Below are 27,142 nucleotides of genomic sequence, written 5' to 3'. Positions count from 1 at the left end.
GAGATTGATCTGTGGGTATCTGGAACGTGTTTTACATCTCCTGACCTTTGCTTATAATTTCACTCAACAAGTCCCAGTTCTGTGCTTGGAAAGGGCATTCAGGCAGACTGGAAGTACTGGTGTTTATGTGACTTTGCAACAGGCGACTGAGGCGCTATTGATCGGATCTGACAAATGTATGCATCCTGCCACCTGGTTATTCTTTGAGTCTTTGAGACGAATGTCTCTAGTGACCTTTGCAGTTTTCAAAAATAATTGTACCTTTGGTTTAACATTGCTGACAGCCTTCATCCATATAACCCCCCCAAAAAATGCCCTGGTGGCAGATAATGTTAATTCATTTATTGTTGCAACTTTACTAACTTGTTTAATCATGATTATGTTAATAAAAGAGAAAAATTTGTATAAAAAATAAAGACATAACAACTATATGCAGTACATACTGTATACAATATATACCATAAGTATATGATAACAAGACTTGATCTTGAAATCCTCGTACAGTCAGGTCAGCTGATAACTATAGATTATAATTATAATTATAATTATAGAGATACTACTGCTTTATAGAATTACAACACCTGCTTGTTCAGGTCGGAAATAAGAAAGAGGAGAGAGACAAGTGTTTCAAACCTTTGCCCAACTCGAGCTTGTGTCATCGGCCCGGCATAGTGGCACCAGATTGGAATCAGAAAGGAGTCTACCGTTGTTGTCATGGCGGCCCCTTTACTGACAGGAAACGCAGACTGGAGGGTTGCAGATGGCGAAATGACGTCTTCATTTATCATATAGTCATAAATCTGAAAATGCAAGCAGTTGCTGTGGGCGCTGGGAGACCATGCCTGGTGCCAACTGCCAGGCAAATATGCCGGCATCCTGGTGCCATCAGTGAGATAGCGGAACCCCCCGCTTCCCCCCCTCTCTCTCACTCTATTACTTGCTCTCCCTCCCTCACTCTTTCAGGCTCTGAGAAATGTTTGTAGGTTGTTTGTCGCAAGGCTTTTAAGGTTAGCAATGAAAACATTAATGCTACGTTGTCCGATCCTGATCCACGTTTTCTGACTGCTTTTTCCGACTTCACTTTGTGATCTTGTCCCTGTCATTGCAGTCCGTGGGTCTTTGTTTGCACTGCTGTCCATTTAAAAAAAAAAGTCATTTAGCCATTCAGTTTGTTAGTTCCACCGCTATTATGTCCCCGTCTTTGTGTTGTCAGTGTGTTTTAATCTTTTAATAGCTCCGCTGTGCTAAATGTGAAGTGGCAACACCCTAAAGGGCATGCCTCACCAGAAGGGTTTTAGGAAAAAAAAAAAAAAACGGGAGCCAACTGCAAGCACATTTCAGATCAGACTTTCTACGCCAAAGCAACCTTTCACAGTGCCATCTGAGAGTAACGTGAAATATCTCCCCTGATCAGACAACATGCGCGCCTTTCATAAACACCAGCGCCCAGTGAACACATGCTGAGCGATAACAAAAAGAAATTGAAAAAAACATGAAAGCACACATTGATTGTCCCTATTCGCCTCAACCCAGGCCTCTCTCACCCCAGCGGGCAGGCAAGCTGGTGGGTAGGCATTCCCTGTGCTTTGGTCAACATCGATAGACACAGGCCTGTGTGTGTGTGTGTGTGTGTGTGTGTGTGTGTGTGGACTGCGGTAGCATGTTGGAGGGAGTGTTGACACCCTCTGTGCCATGGCCCCAGGCCCTCACACATCCACTCGATACAAAGGGCAGCTCCAAGCATCACTGGGTTGCCCCTCAGCCCCGAGGCGAGACATGACATTACCTAAGGCAGTGCCTCCACACAACCTCCCCCGTATACATCACAAACATCACCATGTGACTACAAACATCACACACACACACACACACACCATCACCGAGCAGCTCTTTTAATGGCTGACAAAAGGCTTCCATTTTGTTCCTCTCAGCACAGCGTATACAATGCATAGTTAGACATTACATTTCTTTTCTTTTTTTTACATTTAATCCTCTCATTTTGCTCTATTCACATATTCTCACGAGGTGATACGACACCCAAGGCTCTTTTTTAACCCAAATAAATGCATGCGACGCTGGGGGCCGCACAACACTGCAATCATTGGGTAGGTTTGATTCTCTAATCTTTGTCTTCTTCTCTTTGTCGTCTCTCTTGTCTTCACCAGATGCAACAACAGGAACTGGCGCAGATGAGGCAGCGAGACGCCAACCTTACAGCACTGGCTGCCATTGGACCCCGCAAAAAACGCAAGGTGGATTCACCAGGGACCACCCCATCAGGGACTGAGGTTAGCACCAGACTTACTTTACAGAGCTTCATCCATAACTGATATAAATCCTAAATCAACTCTATTTATTTCAGTATTACAAGCACACCTAATACCACACACTTCAGTAAAGTCTTTTTTTAAACATAGCAAACAGAACAAATGAATATAGCTGTTGTTTTATGAATTCAAATGAAAGGAAACCAGGAAAATCAGGTTTGTAAATCTGAATCAGCTCAGTCAAGTTGTAGGGGGAGGAGCACCCACGTGTGTATGTGTGTGTTTTATATCATTTAAGCTTAATGCATCTGCTGAGCAGTACAATTATCGACTGGGACACATGTGGCTATAGAGCTGCACTGATGTGGGGAAAGAAACGACTGTTACTCCATGCCTCCTCCAGTTGATTATGACAGAAATTGAAAATGTCAAGGCTCTTGACATTTTTTGTCGCCCTATATAGACATGGGTCATTGAAAGTGCTTGAATTTTGTGTCATTTCGTGTCGCTGACTGTTTCACCCACACTTCATTTTTAGGGAATTTGTCCTGGGAAGTCCCTGAAAAGTTCTTGAATTTGATGTGGGAACCCTGATATTGTTTCATTCAAACAATATTTGCCATTCTGCGAGCTGAGTGTTCTTTTGTTAGTCCTCAAATAAGCTTGTGTTTATCTCTGTGACTCTTCCATGGTGTCAGTGTGAGGAAGCAGAGGCAAATAGATGCAGATGGCTGAGATGGGATTTAAAAAAAAAAGAATTACTACGAGTATGTGAACACACTACACTGCTAATCATTGCCAACCAAGAGGGAGGAGGAGGAAGCAAGATAGCAGCTCAACACACTAAGAAGTTGAATTGTGAGTGTGCGCTAATCTCTGAGGAAGAAAAGGATGGATATGAGGAAAATACAACTTCACAAACAAGACCATGTGGTTCAAACCCACACAGGGAGAAACCTAAACTATCTTGGATTCAGATGTAAACTAGCATTGTTGATCCTTTCACCTTTGAGTTCTTTAAGAGAGACAATTAAAAAAAGATACTAAACTGGGTATTTCCAGCAGTTGTCCGATCTATCAAACATTGAAATTCAATTAATACGCATTATTGGGCTACTGTTGGCATAAAACTAAAATAAACAAATTCTTAACAAACAAATAAAATCATTCATTGACCTTAGAAGAGAATATAAACCTTTACCAACACAGATATTTGTTAAATACACCTACAAGATTGGAGTGTTGTCTCACTTAATAATAGAAGGCAATCTGAGCTTTGGATTGTCTGAAATGAAGAAGTTACTTGTATTTTCAGACATAATTAAAGGAAATAGAAGCCAATTTTAGGTCGTTCATCTTTCCCCACCATTTATAAAGATCTGGGAGAAATACTCAGATACTCAATACACTCCCCTTAACAAAGTTAAAGAGGCAAGACCGTCCTTTTCTAAATCGATATTACAATTCCCTGTCTTTTCCCACCCCAGAAAAATACTATCATTGGCAATGTTCTGACTCTTTTTGTTTACGTGAATCCTGATAGAGCCAAGGACAAATGCAGCAGTTTGATTTTGAACGATTGTTCAGTATAGTGGCATAATACAATGACAACCCACTGACAAGAAGAATACTGTAATCTGAACGAAATATATATTTGCCTTTTTTTCTGTGTAGGCAGCTTTGTGTGGTCATTTTCTTGCTCTGTCGACCCTGACTATGCTAAGTGTGAATGTTGGGGGCTGCTAAATGGGATGCGAGAAATGACTCACTGAATATTCATCTACAAGACAGTGAATAAGAAATAGGAACGCACAACTGCAGGTGAGGCATTGTTTGCCGATACCAGCACCTCTGCTATCAAGTCACATTTTTCACATTTTTGTTACTTTTCAGGAACTGCACCAAACTCTGCTTTTGAAATTAAACGAGGTTTAGGAAGACACCAAGGCATTAGAATATTAACAGAATTTAATAGAATATTACACTTGGCTCAATATTCAGTGTCACGTGGGATTTCTGCACCCCTTAAATTATAAAAGCTACAGATGATGAAGAAATGGAATGATAACTCAGAGATAATGATGTGCTCAGTTTCTTTTGCCCTGTTTGCCACAAATGGCTGATTAGTTAAGAATTCGGCTCAAGTTTGTACAGGAGAAATTATTTGGTGAGCTGTAATTTATCAGTCATAAGTTGTTGTCACCGGTGGAAAGGTTTTCTTTGCCGGTCCTTTCGTCCCCTACGGTTTCAGTTTTTCAGTTTTAGAACCGTTGTATTCCACACATCCTCCTCATGCTTACCCATTTTACCCAGAAGCCTTTTTTCTTTTTTTTCTCCTCAGGAGTTTAATAGCAATCTTCGTCAGCAAATGTGACAAAGATGGTGGGAAATATGTGAGAATGTGTTGGTGACGTACTCCCATGTGACTCGCCCAATCTGTTCTTAATTAAGCTGAACTGTGTTGTGTGCTGGATCGTCTCTTGTTTCACTTTCCATACGTAGAAACTCTGGTGTCATATTTCTCCAGCATCGGGTCACACGTGAAGCCACGCACAGTCGCCGTGCACGTCACAGTTTTCCTTCAGGCAGGAGTGACTTTTGAATTCCACGTATTATTCCTCTGTATGATGCATCTTAAAATAAGGCGGATTTTTTGAATCTCAATTGGTCGTTTTATTAGCATACTTATCGAATTGCATCTTTGCATCCTTTGCTTAGCAGCAATATGCTGCAGAGGTGCATAGTAATGCACTTGGTAAAAAAGGCATAAATAACAAAATAAAAGCATTACTTCTGGTCCTTGAGTGCAATGGCAACCTCTATCAGAATGCTCTATCCTGATGGGTATTAGCCCGTGACCTTCTGCTGCTTTCAGGCAAGAAAAGCTTCCCCAAACTGCTTTCCCAAAAACAGTTATTCAAAATGAACATGAATATACATCATGCTGTGCTTTTTGTCTTTTTTGTGCTCGCCATCCCTTTTTTTTTAATGTCCTGTTCGTGTTTAATTAGAGGGGCATAATGAAGTGAAATCTTAGGCTGCGTCTCCTCTGGAGTGATTGCAGAGGGGGCGGAGGAGGAATCTTAACTTATTTTCACTTGGTTTTCACCTCCTCACATTTCTTCATTTCACATGGGCTTGAAGTGCCCGCGGCGTTCTCTTTCCCTTCTCCAGAGCAAAGTGAATGTGACTTTTCTAAGGGGGTCACAGGATGCCTGGAGGCCTGTGGGTGTTACTGGACTGTTGCCTGCTCTCAGCTTCACTGAGGGGCTTGTCATAGATTTCATCTCCACAGAAATGAGCCGGGGGGCCCTGGCCAGGAGCACACGCAGCCAACGTTATGGAGGGCCCATGCTGATTATTTCCCTCTGACATTACGTCCTGAGCTTTCCGCATTAATCCCAGACAAAGGCAGCCCTTCAGTGCTGTGCCAGAGCTCAAATTAGGAGCCAGATAATGGCCTTGTTGAGATCCTGCTCTGTTCACGGCGAGGCATTGCTCCCGTTGAAATCCTTCTCTTCGATATTCCTTTCTTCCTGTTTGGTCTTTCCCTCGTCAGACCACCCTCCCACCATTTTCGGACTGTAACGGAATTCAGGTGACACAATTTCACCACACCCCTGTTCCCCTGTTTTATTTTGATGGCGGCTTGGCCTGAGCTTCGGCCTGTGCATGGACGTGGATCGCCACAGGCTGTGAAACTTATAGTCAAGGCTGGAGACAGTCAAGACTGCAGGAAGGAACAAAGGGGGCCTTACAGGGCACCGCAGGGTGGATTAGTTCCAAAGAGCTAATGGCTGGAGGTGGTGGCTCACTTACATGAAGAGGACCTGCTGTGGCCCCAGTGGTGGGTCACTGCACAAGCACAAACTTCGAAAGCATACACTCCAGCTCACAGTTCCTCCATCCTATAGCCCGAGCCCTCCAATCAGCACACATACGGTTTTGAAGTGCCGTGCAAGACTCAAAGAGTTGCTGTCTTAAAGAGACGGATGGAAGTCTGACAGTGGCACAAATGACCTTTGCCCACAAGATGTGACCTTGACGTTTTGGATGCCAAAACCACACTCAAATGCCATGTGTCATATACTCGCTCTTCCTTGATACTTTGAAATCCCCAATTGCTCTGCTCCTGTTAGTATTCGTATTGTGTGTGAGGAACGGGAAACACTTTGTCAAATCGAGCTTAGTCGCAACGAGCCTCCATATTCAGCCCCTGTCACACTTTTAGCGTACTTTGATTGTCGCCGTTTCATTTCCCGTCCATTGATTTTTGTTTGCGATCGCCTCTGTTTGGTGCATCTTGACTAAATTGTTTCGATACTGTGGCTTTCGAACGATGGCACAGAGACGTCAGCGCTCGTAAGGTTAGCGGTGCAGGTTCTGTGATGTAGAAATGATCCTCTGCCCACAGTGTCCTGCAGTGTGTGAAACATGCTCAGAGCTGTGAAAACATCCTTGACACATTTACGAGCGTGGAGTTATCATCCAGTCACTAAGGCCATTTATCACATCAAAAGCAGAGCTTTGTTTGTTGACATAAAATATATACACATATACATAACAATGGCAGCTAAACTGCCCCGGCTTGTACAGCCACACTGCCTTTCCCCCTATCTGTCTCGGCCAGGCGCAATGCAAGGGACAACGGTAGGTAAGAGATTTAATAGTGAGTTCAGTCTATTTTTCCATTTGAATTCATTTCACCTTCTTTCTTTGAGGCTGTAGATCAGAAAGAAGGAGTGAGGCAATAGAGTGAGAGGCATGGGGAGAGAGGGGGGAAAAGCACAAGGAAAACTGATGCCCTTTCCTCCAGCTAAATTAACAGGAATCACGTGGAAAACAATCTGAGCCTCCAATGAAGGGGAGGGACCATTAAAATTAGCCTCAAGCTATGGACTGCACCCAATATCACTAAAGCTGCACTCACTACAGATGTGGAGGCTGGCTTACAGGCAGACTATGCTCTGTTCTATAGCTACAATTAAAATCAACCTCGCTGCCAAAAAATAGGAGGGGGAAAGAGGGGGTAGAAAGGCAGACATGGAACATCAAAGACAGATTGAAATGTGTAGTCAGTAATAAGAGTGGTCTCCAAGCCCTGAGGTTCTCCACAGTCCCCTTGTTAATGAGAAATTTTGACCTCTGGTTTGTAAGTTAAACTTGTAATCTCAGTTAATGAAGTAAATCAATCCCAACTCGGGAGTGTTCAGTGTCTCTCCTTTTGCCTTCTCCCCACCAAACCTCCTCTCTGCCCTTCTCTCGCCTTCTCCTCCTCCTCGTCTTACGTCCCTCCCAGTTTGCCGCCGTTAACCAGACGGCCAGGTCCTCAACCAGACAAACAGGAAACTCACAGACCATGGTGGTTCTGGAGCCAGCGGGGGTGTACAAAGGACCAACCAGATTGTTTGGTTAAGAAGAAGGTGGTTCACTGAAGGGTTTAGTCAAAGGGACTGAGACCGGGAAACCAATCATATCTACTCCCCCTGGTCTGGTCTCATCTTTCTCTCCACCGTTTTTCTTCCCTATTTAAAGTCTGTTGGGAATATTTGGTTAAAACTATCATTCCCGGTTGCTGCTACAGTGGAAGTAATTTGCAGATTTGCAAGTTTAGCTAAAACCTCCTTGTGTGTTTACTAGCACAACATCTCTTCCTCTTATCCATGGCCAAACCATACACATACAGAACATGCAGTGAGTACTTTTTGTGGAAAGGACAACTCATTTAACCTTTTTTGTTAACATATGGAGCTCCACTTTTGCTCTTAATCATGAGGGGGGCTTCAGCTTGACATTAACCCCTAAGTAGCTGTAACATTTACACATTTATTTCACCTACCACTGAAGTGCTGCAGAGTGGAATATGAAGTAGAATGACTTATACTAGGCTGTAATGAAGAACATGGACTCCTATGTGGATTCCCTTTACTCTATATGTTACATACTGTAAATGTGATTGGCGAGGGCACAAGGAGGCTGTTATTGGTTTCATATTGTCAAGAAGATTGTAATATTAGTTTGACTTCATGTCTTCAGGCATTTTTAGTATTTCCAGAGAGGACACAAAGGAGGCAGAGTTGAGTCTTCCGAATGGTTTCTGGAGCTCCTTGGCCGGATGCCTTCCATTCTTTGAGCTTTAATACCGTGCACTTTGACAACTTTCCTTTCCCCTGCACAATGCAGAGCGCAGTGGTGCCCACCAGTGGGTATTGCACTCTGGACTATGGGTTGAAACATTTAAATTTCAGCTATAGCCTTAGTATGAACAGATACATGTAGTCATCGTTTTCTTCCGTTATTATATATACATTTATACACGTTTCTTTTCCTGAGGTGCCTTTTTTTGCAAAATGTGAAAATGATCATTTATAGTCATACCTGAAGAATGACATCATGTGTCGCTAACATCGTGGCAGCTTTTATCAATATTAATTGATTAAAGTCCCCAACTGAGCCAAACTCAACAGACATATCAACTCGGCAGGAACCGTAAGGGTGAGATCTGCAGCACGTGATTATGAGCTTTACATAAAGGTCAACAACAGTCTCACTCTTGTCACTTTCGTCTTGGCTATCTAAAATATTCTCCACTGTGTGCACAATAAATACTCAATTCTCTGCTATAGTGCACTGACCAGTGTCACCTTCATGATTAAAGTGACGACATGTAGTCGCAGATGAATGAGAGACTGAACGAGAGACACTGCTGCCTGTAGCGTTCATGTAATATTCCCTTAAAATTTCTATGATCACTCAGTAACATCTGTGCCGCTAAAATGACCGCCCCAGACCAAGGCGCCTCTATGACACAATATTCTAGGGGAGACATGACTACAGATTTACAAGTTTACAGAAAACTGTTGCTACATAAGTCAAGTAGATTCGAGTATATACAATGGTGAAATGCTGTATGTCTGAATAGTCAAAAGAATCTGCATTTACAAAATATGTGTGAGGTCTGTAGCAGTTGGATAAAATTTGTCCTGAAAACCAGTCATTTTGAAAACGTACATGAGCGTGTGTGTGTGTTTGTGTGTGTGTGTGTGTGTGTGTCGTCCTAATGAGGCCAAACCTAATTTCCTGGGAAATGTTTGAGTTTTGGGCTGTTTTGAATTGTGGTTAGGTTATAGTTAGGGTGAGGCATTAACTGGTTATGGTTACAGTCAGGGATTGCGCTTTGTTTAGGCTGTCAAAATGAATGGAAGTCAATGCTGTCTTCTAAGAGTGTGTTGTTGCTGTGTGCGTGTCAGTATATGTGGGTGTTGTAACAGGAGGGTGCTGTGATTTCATCCAAATCCTTGTTAAAAAAAATCACAAACAAATGATCTACTAGGCCAAGCACATAGTATATGAGGCAAAACACGGCTCAAGTGACTCAAACCTAAACTGCAAATTACACCCAATGTCTAAATGAATGTCAATATTTATAGTAAATGCTCGTGTATAGCATCATTGCATCCTTCCTGAATTGTGACACAGACAGAGCAGTACTAAGCTACATATCAGGTGTAACATGTTGGTATTGACATGGTTAACAATATATTATGTCCCTTGATGAGTTGTTGAAATATTTCCAAATTGCTCCAAACATAAACTCCTCATCACTCCAACCTGAGATGTAGTTTCTGTTTAAGAGTGGACTGGACGGCCAGTGCTGGTATCTCTGTCCACTATGTCCAACCTGTTGCTTCTTTAGAATATTAACTGAAATATTGTTACTCAACTGTCATCTTCACTCTCATTAGTCGCTTAAAACACACAAATAAAAGCTCTATTTATCAAATTCATTAAATACTAATAATATTTTGGGGGAAAAATCATTCTACATTCAAATATATTGAATTTTGCCGATGTAAACACAAAATGGGGCTTCTCAAATTACAATTTCTTAATATTAATAATCAAATCAGTTTTACTTGTACAGCGCCAAATCACAACATACATACTTTACATCGTAAGGCAGAGACCTTACAATATTTAGAGAGAGAAGAGAAACCCAACAGTTCACACAATCATCAAGCATAAGGCGTCAGTGGAGAGAGAAGAGACTGTTTCATACAGTCAGACTTAGCTGAGACCACGGAGGTACAGTATATCCATCATTTAATGTTTCTATAATATGATACAGTGGGATTCTACGTCGATACATCAATAGAAAAATTGATATAGCACATCTAAGTACTACATACTGTGCACTATCACTGTAGTCAATACACAATAAAGCCTATAACACAACCGTTAACCTGAAATTAGACTATCCAAAATGTGATTATCATTCACATCAAGAGGATTATCATATCGTAATATGGTGCACTGTTGAAGGAGTGGTTTAATGTGGTTGGGTCCCAAGAACACGAGATAAAATCCTCAAATTTATTGACTTTTTCCCCTTTGATGAATTAATTTGATGCAGAATATTTTTGAAGTATTGCTGAACAAACCTCGCATTTATACATATCCATAAATGTGCATATTCATATCAACACTGTACTTTTCCTATTTAGATAAAGATGCTGCATATTCATTTGTAAGGCAGTGATTTCTCTCATTCCTGCCTGTAAAACTTTGCCCTGAAATAATGGTTAAATATACAGTTTTGACAACAAAGTTGAGCCCCGGGCACTTAAGAGATACCCATCTTATAGAAATTAATTACCTCCCTTGTTAATCTTGATATAATTAAATTTCTGAAGAATGAAATTTGCTGCTTTCTTTTTTTTTTTTTTTCTTTCCCACCCCTCTGCCTCACTGCTATGGAGGCAGTTGGATAATGGCTGTCTCTCTAGCTAGCCTGCTGGCCAGGGACATGGGGACAGCCTAACATCGTGGGCCCCATGCTGTGCTTCACCGCACTCCGCAAGCCCACTCTCCTCATCCTACGCCTTCACCTCTCAGGGATAGGCAAAGAAAGTGCCTCGATCTCTTGCTTTTTCCCATTCCATGCCTGCTTGTGTTCCCTCTTTTCTGGAGGGGATAGAAACACTGGGCCTCGGAAATTCTTATTCTTAACATGCGATAATGTTGTCGAACGACTTGAGAGTTATAGTGCGCGGGCACAGCTAATGAAGTTGTCAGCGCAGAGCCTCTGAAACTTCCATGGCAGAGCCCCAGAGAGCTGAGAGAGTTCTTTCTGTTATGCCTCACTTAAGAAACTCCTGTGTCTCTGTGGTTAATAATAGGACCTCCTGCAATTCTGTTACATTTAACCCTGATTACTCTCAGGGTACACTTCATGTTCCTTTTGCTCATGTGTTTAATTTTTTTTTTTTGTTCCTTCTGACTTTTAAGTTTTATGTCAGCTTGTATTGTCAGCTGTCAAGGTCTGAGCCTGGGGAAAGAAACGAGAAAATATTTTTTTATCGGGAACTGACAGAGGGGCAGAAGAATGCCAAGGAGGATGGATGAGAGTGGGTAAATGTGTGTAAAGAGGGCAAAATATTACAACGAGATGACAGAAGTTCTCCGGAATCTGATTCAGTACTTTTCATTGTTAATGTGTTGGATTGAGTAAGCAGTGGCTATCTTGCGTACATGTTTTCACATGTATATAATGTATGTATATGGGAATGTCAATGGAAGTGAACCTCTGGTATTTCAATAATACCATATACAGTTCAACTTTAAATCATGTTAAAAAAACAAAAAACAGAATTATGATGTATGACATGAAATATCGTGTTATGTTTTTATCAAAATGTTATAACCACTCACACAACAGATGTATCTGCAAAGCAGAAATAATTCTAAATTGCAAATGTGTTTGTTTCAGTGAGCAATGGTATGTTTTTGCTTTGTAAATGAGTGGAATTATAAGTGAGTTATATATAATATATTCAAATCCATAAAAAGCTATATAACTGTTAACTATAACTGCCCTTTTTTTCTGTCTCCCACTGGAGAGCTCCTTTTTTTGGCTTCCATTTACCCTTCAGTTACCCCTCATAACCTGGACCAACCACTACTTTACACAGCAGAAATGGTCCATGTGACTGAGTTGCTATAATAATCATATGTTTTTCTGATTTAAGATTCTGTCTGAAGACCATTCCTTTAATTGTTTTGTGCTAAAGTACCGCTGTGATAGTGTCCTGTATTTTGTCTTTTAACAGAAAAACAGAACATCTAAAATTAGCTTCAGAAAATAGTGGAAAAGAACAAACAAGGCGATCCATTAGTAAGGATGGGTTATTGGCTGACTTGCCTCCTCTTATGGCAGCCCATTAAAAGTGGTAATGTCTGCCTGCAGCAGTGCCTGGGGAAGAAGAAGGAGGCCATGGAAGGCATATTTCACATGCATCAGACACTAGAATTAAATAGACCAATGTTCCCTAAAAAGACTGAAGTACATCTCTTTCTGATGTGCGTCCCGGGCAAAAATTCATTGATCTTAGAATGTCCCTTGGCAATTATAAAATATTAAATCCAAGTCGCACTTTTCGACTCAGCTTAATTTTTTTTTCCTCGCTTCTCACTGCTTTCCATTTGACCAATTTAGGAAGGAAAAAAAAAAAAAGTTAGAAATGGATGTCCATGAAAAAAACACTGATTATAAAGACTTTGAGATCTCTTTTGTTATGTCTCTGCATTGTTTTTGCACAAAATCCAGTATCATTAAGTGGCATGACTTCCCAGAAAAGCTGAACGTTTCCGGAAACGCGGCGTATGTCTGTTAGTCGGGGGCCGCAAAGGACGGAGATTGAATGCAGTGACAAACTGAATATGAAAGCTTTATTTCTGAACACGAGGCTAGTGCCATTTTCTGCTCTTTCTGCTGACAAATATTTGTCAGCTGCTTTCCATTAGGTTTGTGGCCCTTTGTGGTGATTGCCTCCCTTTATGTCCCTCAGTGATTACAGTGGGGTCCACAGTTAATTGCTCAAATCATTAAATTTAACATATATCTCAATAAATATAATCAGCCAGCTGTTTGACAAGGTACACAGTTCATTAAGTGTCCTTGCTTGTTTGTCGTCTCACTAATTAAGATTTAGAATCGATCATTGGGTGTGTAATGTACAGTGTAGCTCGGCGTACCCGGGGAGTCTCTCTCTCTCTCTCTCTCTCTCTCTCTCTCTCTCTCTCTCAAAAAGGAAGAGCATTCGCTTGCTAAAGCTTTAGCATTTAGCACACTGACTGCAATGGGAATTAGACATCCTGTGCTAATTAGGGAGACCAATTAACTGCGAAATTCAGGCGTTTCTGACAAATAATCTCAGCAGAATTCAGACATCACCGTGCGCATGAGAGTTATCAGTCCTCGTCTCTCCTGTGGGGACAGCATGGAGTCTGCCGCCTATACTTTCTGTATGATGTGCAATCAGTTAGCAAGCAGTCTATTATTGTCTCGCCAAGTGGCTACCCTGTCTTACGTGCTGGTGCGTAGTTGTTGTATATTTAGACAATCGGTTAGTTTTTATGTAATGTAATATGTCTGGGTTAAAAGATAATTGTGACAAACCACAGTTTCCTGCTAGTTTGCATTCCGTCTCTGGTTTGATCGCCAGGAACCAGAACAACAGCGTTCCCTTTGGTTGTCAGGGCAGCGGCTCATCAGCTGACCTCACTTTCCGAAACAAAGGGTTGGCATCACCAGAGGACCTCAGTGTCTCTCATTCCCGTTTCTGATTCATGATCACATGTATTTTTTAGACTGCATAAATTATGTATTTGTTGGACTAATGAACGCCATCCACAGATAGAACTCTGGGAGAGTTGTGAAAAAGCTAAATATGGCCTCTATCACGCACATCATACCCAGGCAGCTCTGAGTGATAGATGTGGTATAGCTGAAATGAAAAAAACAAAACATTCCTGGCCCTCCCTTTAGAGTGATCTTTATTTATACAAGGTCCAGAGATGTAAACACACCTCCTCAACCGCTTTGTGTCACTACACAACAGTGCTTTCTTGTCTGTTTGTGTGTGTAAATATGTGTGGTCAGACTTGTTGACAAGTAGAAACCAGGTCTCTCTGCCGTCTTTCATACCTGTCCGAAGTATCCCAACTGCCGTGTTCCTCCAATACAAGGAAACGCATTGAGACGCGCTCATGTCGGTGCTTTGTGTTCCGTTAGAGTTGAATAGAAAGCTGCCATTACATCATGGAATTCATGGCTGCGGGTGTATGCTGAAGCTGTTTGGATACCAGGCGGCGCCGGAGGTGTGTTTGCTGGGCGCCGGTGGGCGACTCCTCCGGCTGCCCGCCTCAGGTTCAGGAAGGATTTAGTACATCCTTTTAGAAGATGTGTAATTATTATGGCAGACAAGGATGTAGATATAAACCAAGTCAATATGTAGATAAGAATTACACATGCACACACACACACAGCTGCCTGGAAAATAATGCTGTTGTATGTAGTTTAATAAAGCAAGTTGCCAAAATGCTGTGCAGGTAGGAAGGAAGCCTTGTGGGCCCGTGCAGCAGGAATCTGATGGGAGGAATGAGGCCTCAAGGAAAGTGCCAGCTCGACTGTAATAAAGACCTCCTTTAATGAGTTCAAACGTTGCTGTGCTGCCTACCATTTTTACCCCTATAACCCACCTTGACCGCATGTTAGGAGTTTTAAAGTTGGTCCATTTTGTGCCAAATGTGTTTTAACTAGGCGTCTCTGTTTTTCTATGTCTATTGCAAATGTCTTAAAAGTTCCAATGACGTTTCGTGGTACATTTATGACGTACCATGACGAGATTTCTAAAGTTGGAATATCATGTCGTCTCAGACGTGGATGGAATAAGTAGTAACTAGTACTAGGACTAGTCTGAGACTGACCGTCCGGATTCAGTGGCAGCTTCTGTGGAGCGGTCCATCTCTGTGATGGACACGTCGAGACGAAATGGCGAGATTTAAATAAATGCTCAGAATGGTAAAGGAATAATTTACTTTTGAATAGCGAGAGTAAAAACTCTCACCCTTGAAAGCTTTGCTGGATAAAAAAAAAATAAAAAAACTGTGACATTTGGGGTCAGGAACTCTCTTTTAAGAAAATTGCTGCAGTAAAGTTAGAGTTTGTCTTTCTGGGCCATCTAAATTCTACACTTTCCCCAGAAGAGCCTGGATGTTAATAAGACCTGCTCTTCAGACAGCCGTTTTCCCTGCTTCTTGTACTTAGCAGGCTTCACATGAGGTGCATGGGGACCAGTGACAGTGGTGCTGGAACTGCGCCTGTGATGGCTAAATGATGTCAAAAATGGCCCCATTTATGTCAATTTGAAATCAAGAACTAAGTCGTAGGGTGAGCCGCTGCCATAAATGTGCTGTTTAATCTCCCCCATCTGCATATCCACTGTGCCCCCTTGGTGCATTCATATTCTTTTGAGTGAAATGTGTGACTGCTCATATGAGGATTTACTGACAGTTCAGCATAAAGCACATGTCTGAAGAGCAGCGGGATGCGTCATGCCGCCTTTTGGTCCCCAAACACATTCTAAAGTCACTGTGTCTTTGTGCTCGGGTTGTGTTTTATTCATCGCCAGGCTATGTTGCTATAGTCTACCCTTTTCCTCTAATTAGGACATTTGTGGGCTGCATCCCCACGTTTGTGTGGTCATTTATGTTCAGTGCCAGGTCTGAATGGATAGGCTTTTGTTAAGTGGTTGTTCCCATTTAGAAACGCTTCACAAAGATATCAAAGCGTGGACCACAAGCCTCATTTGGCAACTTCTCCCAGTTATCCATCGGCTGCAAAACACCCCAGTGCCTTGATTATTATCTCAGTCACCACCCTCTCATTCAACTTGAATTAAAAATTAAAAACCGGCAGAAATGACAGTGCCACACCATTGAAAGTAAAGTGTGAAAAACCAACAAGGGCTCATTAGTGAGCAGTTCTGAAGACAAGCATTCTGACTTGAGACTCATTACACTTCTACCATTTTAACTCTAATTGGGTTCATTTTATATATGAAACGCCTTGAATATTTAATGTCGAAAAAGTTCTGCTTCTGATACTTTATGTAGGCAAAGATACTTGCCCTACGTTAATTGTCTTGGTTATGAGGCAGGGAGTTAGTCGTTTCTCTCTCCTATAGTGGAATTGTATTATTATTATTATTACACAGGAAGAGATTAAAAGTAACAGTCTAACTGGCTCAGTTTACAGCGGGCTCCTGTTCTGCAGCAAAAGGGAAACTAAGATATATGACGATATGGAATAAAAAAGAAACCCAAACAAACAAATCCACGAGAACAAAACAAAAGCACAAGCAGAACACACAGACATTACAAAGAAGCGACGATTGCCGATATCGTCTTCCGACAAATATAGCCTTTAATGTGAGTATTGTAAATTTGAGATACAAGTAGTTGCTCTAATGTGGTAAGGGATTGATTGGATGACAATCTTTAAACAAACAGAATAGAAACGTACATTTATACAGTAAATCACAACATTATCATCTGTATTATTTTGACTGTAAACTACTTTAATTTAATAGCCAATAATAATCATTATTAACATATTATTATCTGTGATACGAAACCGGATTGGTCATTCTTACGTTAAGTTACAAAAACACGACTAATAAAGTTCAGCAAGCCGAGGTTTAGAGCGCTTTAATTAAATAGATTAAAGAGCATGTTATGGTTTCTTTCTCTACTTGCCTTTACACTATCTTTTGTTTCTCTCAGGTTGAAAAGAAGAGAGAGAGAGAGAACGGGTGGGGGCTGGCAGAAAAGTTTGAAGTTCTTTGTTTGGAAGAGAAATTCTGGGTGCAGCACACTGTTAAGCTTGGTGACCCTGTGACTGTCTTCTGAGGAATTGTATGAGCAGCCCTGCAGAATAGTGCTCCAGGGTCGGCTTTCATCTAAGCAGTAACCTGTGGACTTTGAAACTCAGGGCGATGGAATTGCAGCTTTGTCAGTACACTACTAATTAGAAAATTCCTGACCTGGAGCAAGATGTTTTAATTATGTGTTGTGTCAACGAGTTTGCAGATTTAATCCGCCGTTGATACACACTCGAGTGTGCAAAACTGTGTCGTATGTTGTAGGAGACGCGGAGTGGAAGTGGGTGAAGGACGCATTTCACGCCGGCTTCCTCTGCCCCATATGACCTTACGCGTCTCCTGCGCCGTGTTTGTTGAGAGCCATCACATGCTTAAGTAGCCAAATTAATGTGTTAGCTCATGGAGAAGAGGCTGGTTTGATTTGCCGTGGTTCTGTGGGAGGCTGAACAATGTGACATTATTGTGCTGGGTGTGAGAGTTCTCTGTTGCAGTGAGTCAGTGTGAGGGAAGGCAGGAAGGGGTTAAACAGAAATTGAGCGGGGATGCTGGGGGCAGCAGTGCTGCAGAACATAGCAGTGTTCGTGCGAAGGCAAGTCATTTCCCGAAACACTGCAGACACATGGCCTGCGGCACTCTAAAACCTTTGGAGACCAAAATGGCTTGCAGGAGTTAGAAGTAATAAGGTGTTTTTTTGCTTTCTTTCTCCTTGACTGAAATTCTGCACGGTTGCTATGCATTGCCATGGAGCTCTGTAGCTGTTTTTATGGTTTATGTGGGTATTAAGATGCTCTGCAACTGGCCATTTTTGAGATTTGTTGTTCTTTAGTTGTGAAGCAAATGGAAGTTGTTTGTTTTGAAAGTAATTCCCTCGGTTTTTTTTTTTCCTTTGCCAAGATCAGAATGTGCGACCTCACTCTCATCTCTTTGTATTTTTCCCTTTATTCTTTCAGTTTTTCTCTTTGCTGTTCACAAAATGACAAATTAAAAAAAACAATGTGAGAGGAGGAAAAACAAAGCGCGAGCTATAGCAAATGGGTTTCACTGTGCTCCTTTTTTATTAAGCACAGTCACAGTGGCAGCTTCTTGTGTAGAGTTTAGCACAGAAAATGAACCTGTGAAAGGAACAAAGCCAGCCTGTGTCAGTATTTGAACGTGAAGCTGTGGTATTGGTACAACCTGACTTCTCTGATTGTCGATGGACTGAACCGGCACACTTTTCATCCTCTCTCTTGGTTCTGTTAATCTTTGTTGCCTTGTCTGCTTCAAAGAGACGCTGCGGCATATAATCTGGATATGTACATCTGTGAATTATTATTCTAATTCTTTATACGTTTATTAGAGCTGAATAAACTCCACATCAAATACATCACTGGGGCATTGTCAGAAAGCCTGGGGCAAATCAGCCGACATCTGTTAACTCTTTCAAAATGGCCTCATCCAGCATGTCTGTGGGCGTAGAGGAGCGAGAAAAAGGGAGAGAGGCGAGAGAGAAAGTCTCTGTTGCTGATTAATGGCGGCCATAGGAGAGGCCGAGTGTGGAGATGAAGTGGGTCCTCACTCCCACGGCTGGGCTTCACACTGTAAACACTATGAAGGGACAAGGCGGCGTTCCCCGGCCGAAATGTAGCATGGAGCGGAACATGTGGGAAAGCTTTGTGTCCTGGCACCTAGTCAGTCAACCAGACTGTCAGTCAGTCCTTCAGTCAGTAAATTAGTCATCCAGTCAGTGAGTCAGCCAGGCCCTCAGCCAATCCCCCAAAAAGCCAGTTGTTCGTTAGTCAATCAGTCAGCACATCAGTCAGTTCTTCAGTCACCCAGCATGTATTCGGGTTTGTTAGTCAGTCAGGCACTTCTGATGAGACGAGGCCCATCAACCAGTAAGCCTTTCAAAGCTCTACCTGCCAGTTGCGCTTCACAAAGCACGCTCATTTCTCGCCGCATGCCAAAATGTACCCTATTACAAACAAAATATCAGACTTTGACTAGTGGCTTTTGTTAATTTTCACCCGGGCTTTAACTTCATAAAACACCACCTGGCTCCGCTTTTGCTTCACTTCTTTGTTCAGCTTGTCAACAGTCTGTCTGTGTTGTGCTATATATGTCGTCCTTGCCTGGAGCACACTATAAACAGATTTTTCGGCATCAAAGTGGCAACAATGGAGTAATGTTGCGTCAAGAACAGCTTATCTGTTTCTCAACCAACATGGGGCTAGTCTCAATCCTTCAAATATTCATACCGAGCTATGCTTTTACCCCATGTTGCAGTTTAGGTTGACACGGTATGTTAGCCACTGTGTTGTACGCACAGCACAGTGTGTGCGTGTGTGTGTGTGTGTGTGTGTGTTTGCCTCCATACGCTGCCTCTGTCTTAAACTTCAGCTGTGAGGAGTGGAGTGCTGAGACAGCAGGTTGGCCCCCGTGCAGGGCCGAGCAGCTCTGTGTGCCTGGCAAAGTGGGCCATTAACCCACCGCCCTGAGGTGTGACCTGGGCCAAATCCAATATTGGCTGCAGCATCAAGGCACAGGTGCCATTCTGGGTTCAAAGCCACAGATCAGCAAGAACCCCACCAACCACCCTGCCCCACACTCCTTCCCCTCACTCAAAGAATAAAGGGGCTGAATGTAAATTCCTCAAGACCCAAGCATCACTGCTAACGCTGCAAAATTAGAGACAGGAGAGAGAGTCAAAGGCTCCAGTGAGGAAAAAGAGAAAGGGAGAGTATGAATACATACATTATTAATCAAAAGTAAATTGAGTAAAATGGTGTGACCTCCTGGATTTTTTTGTGCGTAAAAATGAGCATCATAGAGGGATCAAACAAGGCGTGAAGTGTTCAAACATAGTGGCTTATTCACTCCTGTAGGATACTGTGAATATTAAAAGTGTTGCTCTGTGTGTCTGTCTGTCATTCTCAACAACATTTTACTCTTTTTGCTTTTTGTCCCAAGCATCGGTGATCTGCAACTCAGAATGTGGACAATAAATCAAATACGTGCACATAAAGTATTTTTAGTCAATCCCACATTCAACGTGCACATTTGCTGTAAATAAAACAAATGCGAAATGAAACTTTGGACCTTTTATGGAATAAGTACAAAGAAAATAATAAGCTTTTTTGTGTTTTATGCCTACTTATTTAAGTTATTTATATTATGACTGAAATACATAGCATTTACAAATGTGAAGAATGTGTAGGGCAGTTTCTTGTTTTTTTTTTCTTTTTAGTTCTTAATTTATTCTATTCCATTGTTCTTGGGAATCAAAGGGTACCTCACGATACGATACATGATGCCTGGTCCACGAGTCCAATAATATCGCGATACAACGATTCTGTGATGATCAATAAATTGCAAATTACGTCACGATATCTGTCTAACCAAAAAGTCTGTGAAATGTTATTTCAATTATGGAGTTGTGGGACGTCAATAATCCCTAAATCGATATTTTGACCCACCCCTACCTTACGCTGTGTTACACTAATTTTCTGCTGCACAAACACTCAATATTTCTGCTCTTCTTTAAATGCACACGTTTGTTAAAGACTACATTGAGGGACGTCTGGCCCACCGGCACTTTGTCATGTATTTCAACAGCATGTAGCTTAAGACAAGAGCCAAGGCCTCACTACAGATGACCCTCTCTCCTCTCCCTCTTGTTTTTCTCCCTGTCCCCCATTCCAAACAAGTCAAATGTCTGAAGAGATGTATCGAAGCTTCGCTTGCGCGATCTGTACGATGGATATGTCATATGACATAATGCCTCGGAGCGCCCATCACATATAAAATGACAGATGCTGTTTTTTGCCTCATGGATCTTCCTTGGCCATGCTGATTTTGAGACTTTTCAGTTTCACTTTCGCTGTTATCCCTCTCTCTCTCTCTGTGTGTGTCCTGCCTTTTCTCTCTCTCCTCACTTTTGATTTCCAACCTTACGAAGCCTGCCATTTTGTTTTTCCCGGTGAATTTCAGACAGTATTACTGCGTAATTGCTGGTGACAGGGAAAGTGTGATTGTTGATGTTTCGCTTTCCTTTTTTAATTGACTGTCAGCCATCTGCTTTGGTTAGCGCTGATGATTACCCCCTTCCATCCCCACTCCCTCATCCACAACATGATTTCCTGCTTGTACTGGTGGGTGGAATTGGTCTCCATAGATACGAAAGACAACATACCAGTGTTTGGGCATATAAAAACAGAGGGCAGAGGCGAGGCTGCGTTCAGTGAATTTCTGGATGAGCAGTGACCTTTCTTGCGTGTATTTGGATATCTTAAGGCTGCCCCTGCGCCTGAAAGGAATGAGGCATTCTGGGAGCTGTCACACACTACAGTACCTATGCGGCAATGTCTGGCTACTGCTGCCTCCCTCCTCCTGGCCATCCCCTCTGTAGCCACAGCACCACTGACTTGCAATGACTTGCCTGTGGCCGCTTCTGTTCATCTGTCCAGGTGAATGAATGGCTTTGATTGATAAAATCTGTGGCCCTGATGCAGGCTTTACTCGTGAGTGGCAGTAATTGGCATGGCAGTAGGCAGGCCTATCTTTCACATGTGGTCAGCCATGATTGACCTGATTAAGCCAGGGTTGTTCCCAAAAGTGAGGGTCTGGTGTGCCCCAGGGAGACGAGGAGCTGGTTGCACTCACTGCTTCAAACCCCACTATCCCAGCATGTCGGCCAGAGATGGTAGATGTAGTTGGGGTAAGTTTGTGGGAACAGTGGCCTGGCAATCCTCACTTATCATCTCAATGTCCCCGGGGTCAGAGAGTGTACGGAGGTAAATTCAAGACCAGGCAATGTCATGCAGTTGTACACAAAAACAAGCATATGAGGGGACGGGTGCTGTAGGGACTTTGGTTTTGGTTCTTGTAAATTCATACCCATCATATGTTTGCAATTAAGGCCTGTCTGTACTGTGTGTTTACAGAGTGGTGCAATCAATGTAATTGTGAGAGGGTGTTCCTGACTGGAATGTCTGTCTTATTTCTCTCTGCCTGGGTTCAAGTGGGCACTTGCTGGATTTGTTTCCCCAGTGTTTCTCATTTACAAATGTAAATGCATCTCTTGATTTGTATCAGCCTCTGTATACACTCCCTTTTTTTTTTTCTTTTTCTTTTTTTTCATCGTTCTCATTTTTCCTGGATCAAATACAAACAACGAGGGTTGCATTTCAGAGTGGGACGTCAGCTCGGATCTATGTCAGCAGTGTTGTTTATTTAGAGGGGAAAATCTGTTCATATTTTGGGCGACGTAAAAGAGCCATGAAACACACTGAAATAAAAATGATGGTGTCCCTTGCTGCCAGTGCACGTTGCCAATGTTTTTTCAGACAGGAAAAAAAGAGTCTCCGAACACTCAGCTGCACCTGAAGATCTGCACATTATTAGTTGGTGTTTTTTCATCTTCTTCCCTAATTGTAAGTGTACAATTGATTAGAGGTCACAGTATTCCCAACTATTGATATTGTCACTGCATTTGCCATTCAACAATATTTAATTCATGTCGTGAATGGGAAACTTAGGGTTGTTACTTTAAACACTGTTGTGTTTCACCATAGAAACGAGCCGTAGACAAAGATCCCTTTATTGTCTAAAGACAGCGTGGATGAATACTCTGAATGAGAAAGGGCAAAGCACTGCAGAAGGGAAAATCAAGTTAATAGAACCCAACGAAAATAGTAGTCATCTGATGTCTCTGATTATTTTTTTTGTAATTTAAAAAAAAACGTATTAGTTCTCATATTAAAAAACACTGGCCCGGCCAAGATGCGGGGACTGCGGGTCATTGGGATCAACGTGTATACGTGCAAAAATACATCATTAATATAAATTAAGTGAGGTTAGAGGGTCTAGCTGTAGGACACCTGGTATTATCATCCGTCTTGAGTAATCAGATCATGTCCAGATCAGGCTAAGTACTAGTCTGAACACTCACAAAAACCACATTTGGAGGTGGTTTAAGGACTCATGTGATCACATTCCTGAGCATGCATGAACACTGCCCATCCTTTAGCCTCTGACCGGCCGTTTTGATAGTGACCAGCACTCACTCATTCATAGCCAAAGCCACAATATTAACTCTGATTGACACATGATTTTACTTTTTTCCAATGGTTATAGTAGCATTTCATGTTACAACAGCGCAAGTAGGCCTATGATTTTCTCACTCATTTTTCTCTCTCAGTCACTCTCACACACACTGATACACACAGTCACGTTGACATCACACACATCTGCACAGCCCGACTTGTTAAAAGAATTTTTGTTCTCACGAAGCAACCCGTGCTCATGCGTCCCTCGACCTGACAGACACACGAGGTATCTTTCTGTGTCTGAAAGAGACACGCCGGGCCTTCAGTTGAATGTAAACGCACTGGTGGTGCATTTAGACGGCAGTAAAATAAAAGTCAGTGTATGAGGTTAGGGTTGGGGACGAGGATAGGTCTGAAGTTAAGGTCAGGGCCAAGAAAAGGACTGAGGTTAGGTTTAATAAATAGTTAGTTTTTTTTATTAATACCCTTAGGGAAAGTATTCCTCTGCATTCTGTGAGGCGAAGCAGAGCGACGTGACAGAGCAGCAGTATATGACGCTCTTGGAATGAGATTGGGCTGCATGAATAGTGTTGATGTCAGGGTGTATTTGACCTAAGAGATTTGATCTGGTGATCATGTGACGCACCAAGGAGGTAAATTGAATTTACTTGACTTGAGTCCTTCTGCTCGGGAATGGTCAGCGACCTGTCGCTCTATGGAATAGCTGGGTAGCTAATCTACTGTTCTATCACTTATCACATATCGCTATCTTGTGCTTAATGTGTCCTGTATGAATCCCTCCGTCTCACCTTTTATCGTCTTCTGTTCCCAGGTTTCAGGCAGCTCGGCAGGTTCCCCGGCCAGCTCCTCCGTCCCGTCAACCTCTTCGCGCCAGTACACACGGCAACGCATCACTCGCGTGAACCTCAGGGACTTAATTTTTTACATGGAGCAGGAGAGAGAGACGGCCCACTCCCTCCTCCTTTACCGTGCTCTGCTCAAGTAGCCTCGGCTCCACTCAGCGCCCACCTCAACCTCCTCCTCTTTCCCAGCCACGTGCCTTTAGATCAGGTCTAATCTTTCAGCTCCGTGTCTCCATATGTACTGTAATAATGTTTGATGTAGCTTTTAATAAGAAAGAAGGAAAGAAAGAAAGACAGAAAGATAGAAAGAAAGAGAAAGAAACCATTCAAAAATAAAACTGTTATGTGTTTTCTCTGTTTAGACTCACGGTTTATTGTTCGATCACTCAGTTAATAGAGCATATCAAAGTCTGTGTTAACGATGGATTGTTTAGACAAAAACAATGTTACTAGATCCACAGTGTGTTCTGTGTATGTTAGGTAGACATTTATCTGACATCACTGGGAGCAGCTTTGACCATCCTCCTCATCGAAGGGTGGGTTATTTTGTCAAAGAGAGTTACAGTGCGTTCACATTTCTCTGATTAGGGCTGGGTATTGCTTCTGATTTCCTGAATCGATTGAATTCCAGCTTCTGATTTAATTCAATTTAGTATCGATTCATGACGCAATACTTCATTTTCCGTAGTCATTTTGCTTAGTTATGAAAGAGATGACGTAACTAATACTGCAAAAAATCGGGATCGCTCTTACCTTTTGACCCCTAAGTAGTTACAATCATTTTTTTGAATGCGAGTCAAAATATCCAGCCTAGAAGCAAGTCAGACAGTTTGATGTTGTAGTTTCATTCAAACGAAGATCAATATGAATCACGCCCAGCCCTAATCTCGATACGTCCTTTGATAATTCTAGTCTAGGGATCATAGTGCAGCTGACCTTGACCCAGATTTTCTGCACCAAGAAGATCAATTATTTTAACATTAAGATTCCATAAAACAGCATCATGACTGATAAGTCCTTACATGTAAATAGTTCTTTTGGAATTATTTTTTACAGCATGTATGATTTCAACACGTTCAAGCTTTGTGAGAAAAGTAATAGCCCATGTGTCAATATTTCAAAAAACTGTTCACGTTCAGTTCACCTCTACCGTCTCCCGTGTGACCCCTGACACGCTGACCGTCCGCACTATGACACCAGTTTATGAAACGTCACCTTGACTGAGAAAGTCAGTACTCTTTTCTTATTTTGTTAATTTATTGACACATAATGTGAACGTTGCTTTTATTAGATGTTTATCTTTTGTGTCCCATTATGCCAACCTCTTTAAAAAGGAGAATTTTGGTGGATATTTTAAGTGATGTAGTGAAACCTTGGATCAAAACAGACATTCCTTTATGTTTTTTTTCTCTCTGCACATTAATAATGTTTTGTATTTGTTTTTTTTGTTTTTTTAAACAATAATTTATTCTTCCCTGGAGCGTGTTGTGCTCCCTCCTACCTTGCTTGGTAGTGAGTGAACGACAAAGGTAGTCGATAAAGAAGAGCAGAGCCATTACACTTGTTTGTATTTTGATGCAAAATTTATCATCACAGCTGTAAAGTCATGTGTAACTGTGGGACGATGCATTTGTGTATGATGATTATATATTTTTTACCATTTGTTACTCTTCTAATTCCCAATTGAAGTGAGGAAATAGAACCAAATGCCTGCTTTTTACACGTTGTCTTGCAATGTTGCCTTGTTTTTTTTGTTGTCCATTAGGTTTTTGTTTGTTTTATTTAACTAAATATCTTGGCCTCTATGCAGCTCTTCTTGTCATATTGAAATTAATTTAAATATGGTTGTGCGTTGTAAATTTTGACAGCACTTTTTTATATCTATTTTACCTGACAACTGAAAGCTGTCACTGTATTATAGCAAAGAAATGACTGATGAGTAAAAACAGTATTTGCCAGTTTGTGTCAAAAGACACTTATTTTAAAAATAAATATATCTTGGGGTTTTTTTTGTTGTCGTTTTTGGGATTGGCTTTTATCCTAAATCTCCTTTCATACATTTTATCTCTAAAATACCATGTTTTACAAACAAGCACAACGTTATCTCTTGTGGTAATTCGAACTGAATTTAATTATGGTTTCTGGTGGTTTCACGGGAGGACATTTCTACTATTACTACAGCTTTTTAGCCAAAATATTAGGACAATATTACTGATGTAATCAGATGGAGGAAACAGCATTTCATTATATGGATGATTTGTAAATATTGTTTACAAAACTGTGTTTATTAGAACCATGTTATTTTTGGTAAAACTCTTGTACATACCTTGAAAAATGTCCTGTTTGTGTGAGAAAAAAAAAACATTACTTAATTATTTGTACCTATTTTGTAAAGGAATAAATAAGCTGTTTACTAAACCGAGCAGATTCTGACTTTGTCTGTTTCATCTGCTGTTTTATTCCCGACAGCACAGGAAGTATTTATAAGAATGAAGACTTTTTAAGTGACTTAATATCTAAGCAATATGTTTCCCCCACCGTTTGTTTCTTACTCTTCAAAAGAAGAGAAATAATGGTCTGTTATGTTTTTGCAAACTGTTTTACCAGAGCCAATGACTAATTCAGCCAGCTTAATTTCCATTTCTAACATTGTACATGCTAAGTACAATCTGAGTCAAGCACTGCTGCTCAACTATGAAAAGTCCCCCCAGGTTTCCTCTGCTAATTAAGCAGAAGCATTTTTGAAAAGACCAAACCATTTAACTCGGTGCAAAAATACTTGGGATTTGGGAGCATATTGTTTTCCTTGGCCTGTTCTGTAGCTCATCTGGAGCTTTAAAGTGATCTGGATTCAGGCTTGCTTGAGAGCACTAGGTTCCAGTAGGAGATTTCTCAGGGTCCATTTAAACCTGAGATGTATTTAAAGCAATATAATGTTGATCTTAAATCAACTTACAACAGCGTAACTGGGCGCTCTGTCAAAGCCTGAGCAGGTCTGCATCACCTGCATTGGCGCTATGGAACTTTTGGTTGTAGGTCGGCACCATGATGGCATAAAAGTCACTGCAGAGCAAAAGCATTGTGTTACTTTAAACTCCCGAAAATGTCAAAAGACCAACGTTTTTCACGCTGCCGTCGTTGCGCGTAAATCAGCACTCGCACAGATCAGCAACAGTACAAGAAAACATGAGACTCAAACAAAGTCCTGTCCTTCTCTATTTAGGGGTAGGAAAAATCAAAAACGGTTGCAATGAGAGACACAC

At 41.6% G+C, this 27,142-nt stretch overlaps 1 protein-coding gene across 4 annotated transcripts in view; it reads left to right on the top strand.

Annotated features, from left to right (window-relative positions):
• Window positions 1-26,301, top strand: part of LOC122772307 (transcription initiation factor TFIID subunit 4-like) — a 75,670-nt gene extending 49,369 nt beyond the window's left edge. For all 4 annotated transcript variants that reach the window (XM_044030242.1, XM_044030241.1, XM_044030240.1 and 1 more), the window contains 2 exons: window positions 2,166-2,288; window positions 23,849-26,301. In XM_044030242.1, the coding sequence (XP_043886177.1) occupies window positions 2,166-2,288; window positions 23,849-24,022 (297 nt within the window). In that variant the 3' untranslated portion in view covers window positions 24,023-26,301. The remainder of the gene's footprint in view (window positions 1-2,165; window positions 2,289-23,848) is intronic.
• The last annotated feature ends 841 nt before the right edge of the window (window positions 26,302-27,142 follow it).

The sequence above is a fragment of the Solea senegalensis genome, linkage group LG7, assembly GCF_019176455.1.
Source record: "Solea senegalensis isolate Sse05_10M linkage group LG7, IFAPA_SoseM_1, whole genome shotgun sequence".
NCBI lineage: Eukaryota > Metazoa > Chordata > Actinopteri > Pleuronectiformes > Soleidae > Solea > Solea senegalensis.
The sequence above is the reverse complement of the archived record's forward strand: the minus strand, read 5'-3'. Positions and strand labels throughout refer to the sequence as shown.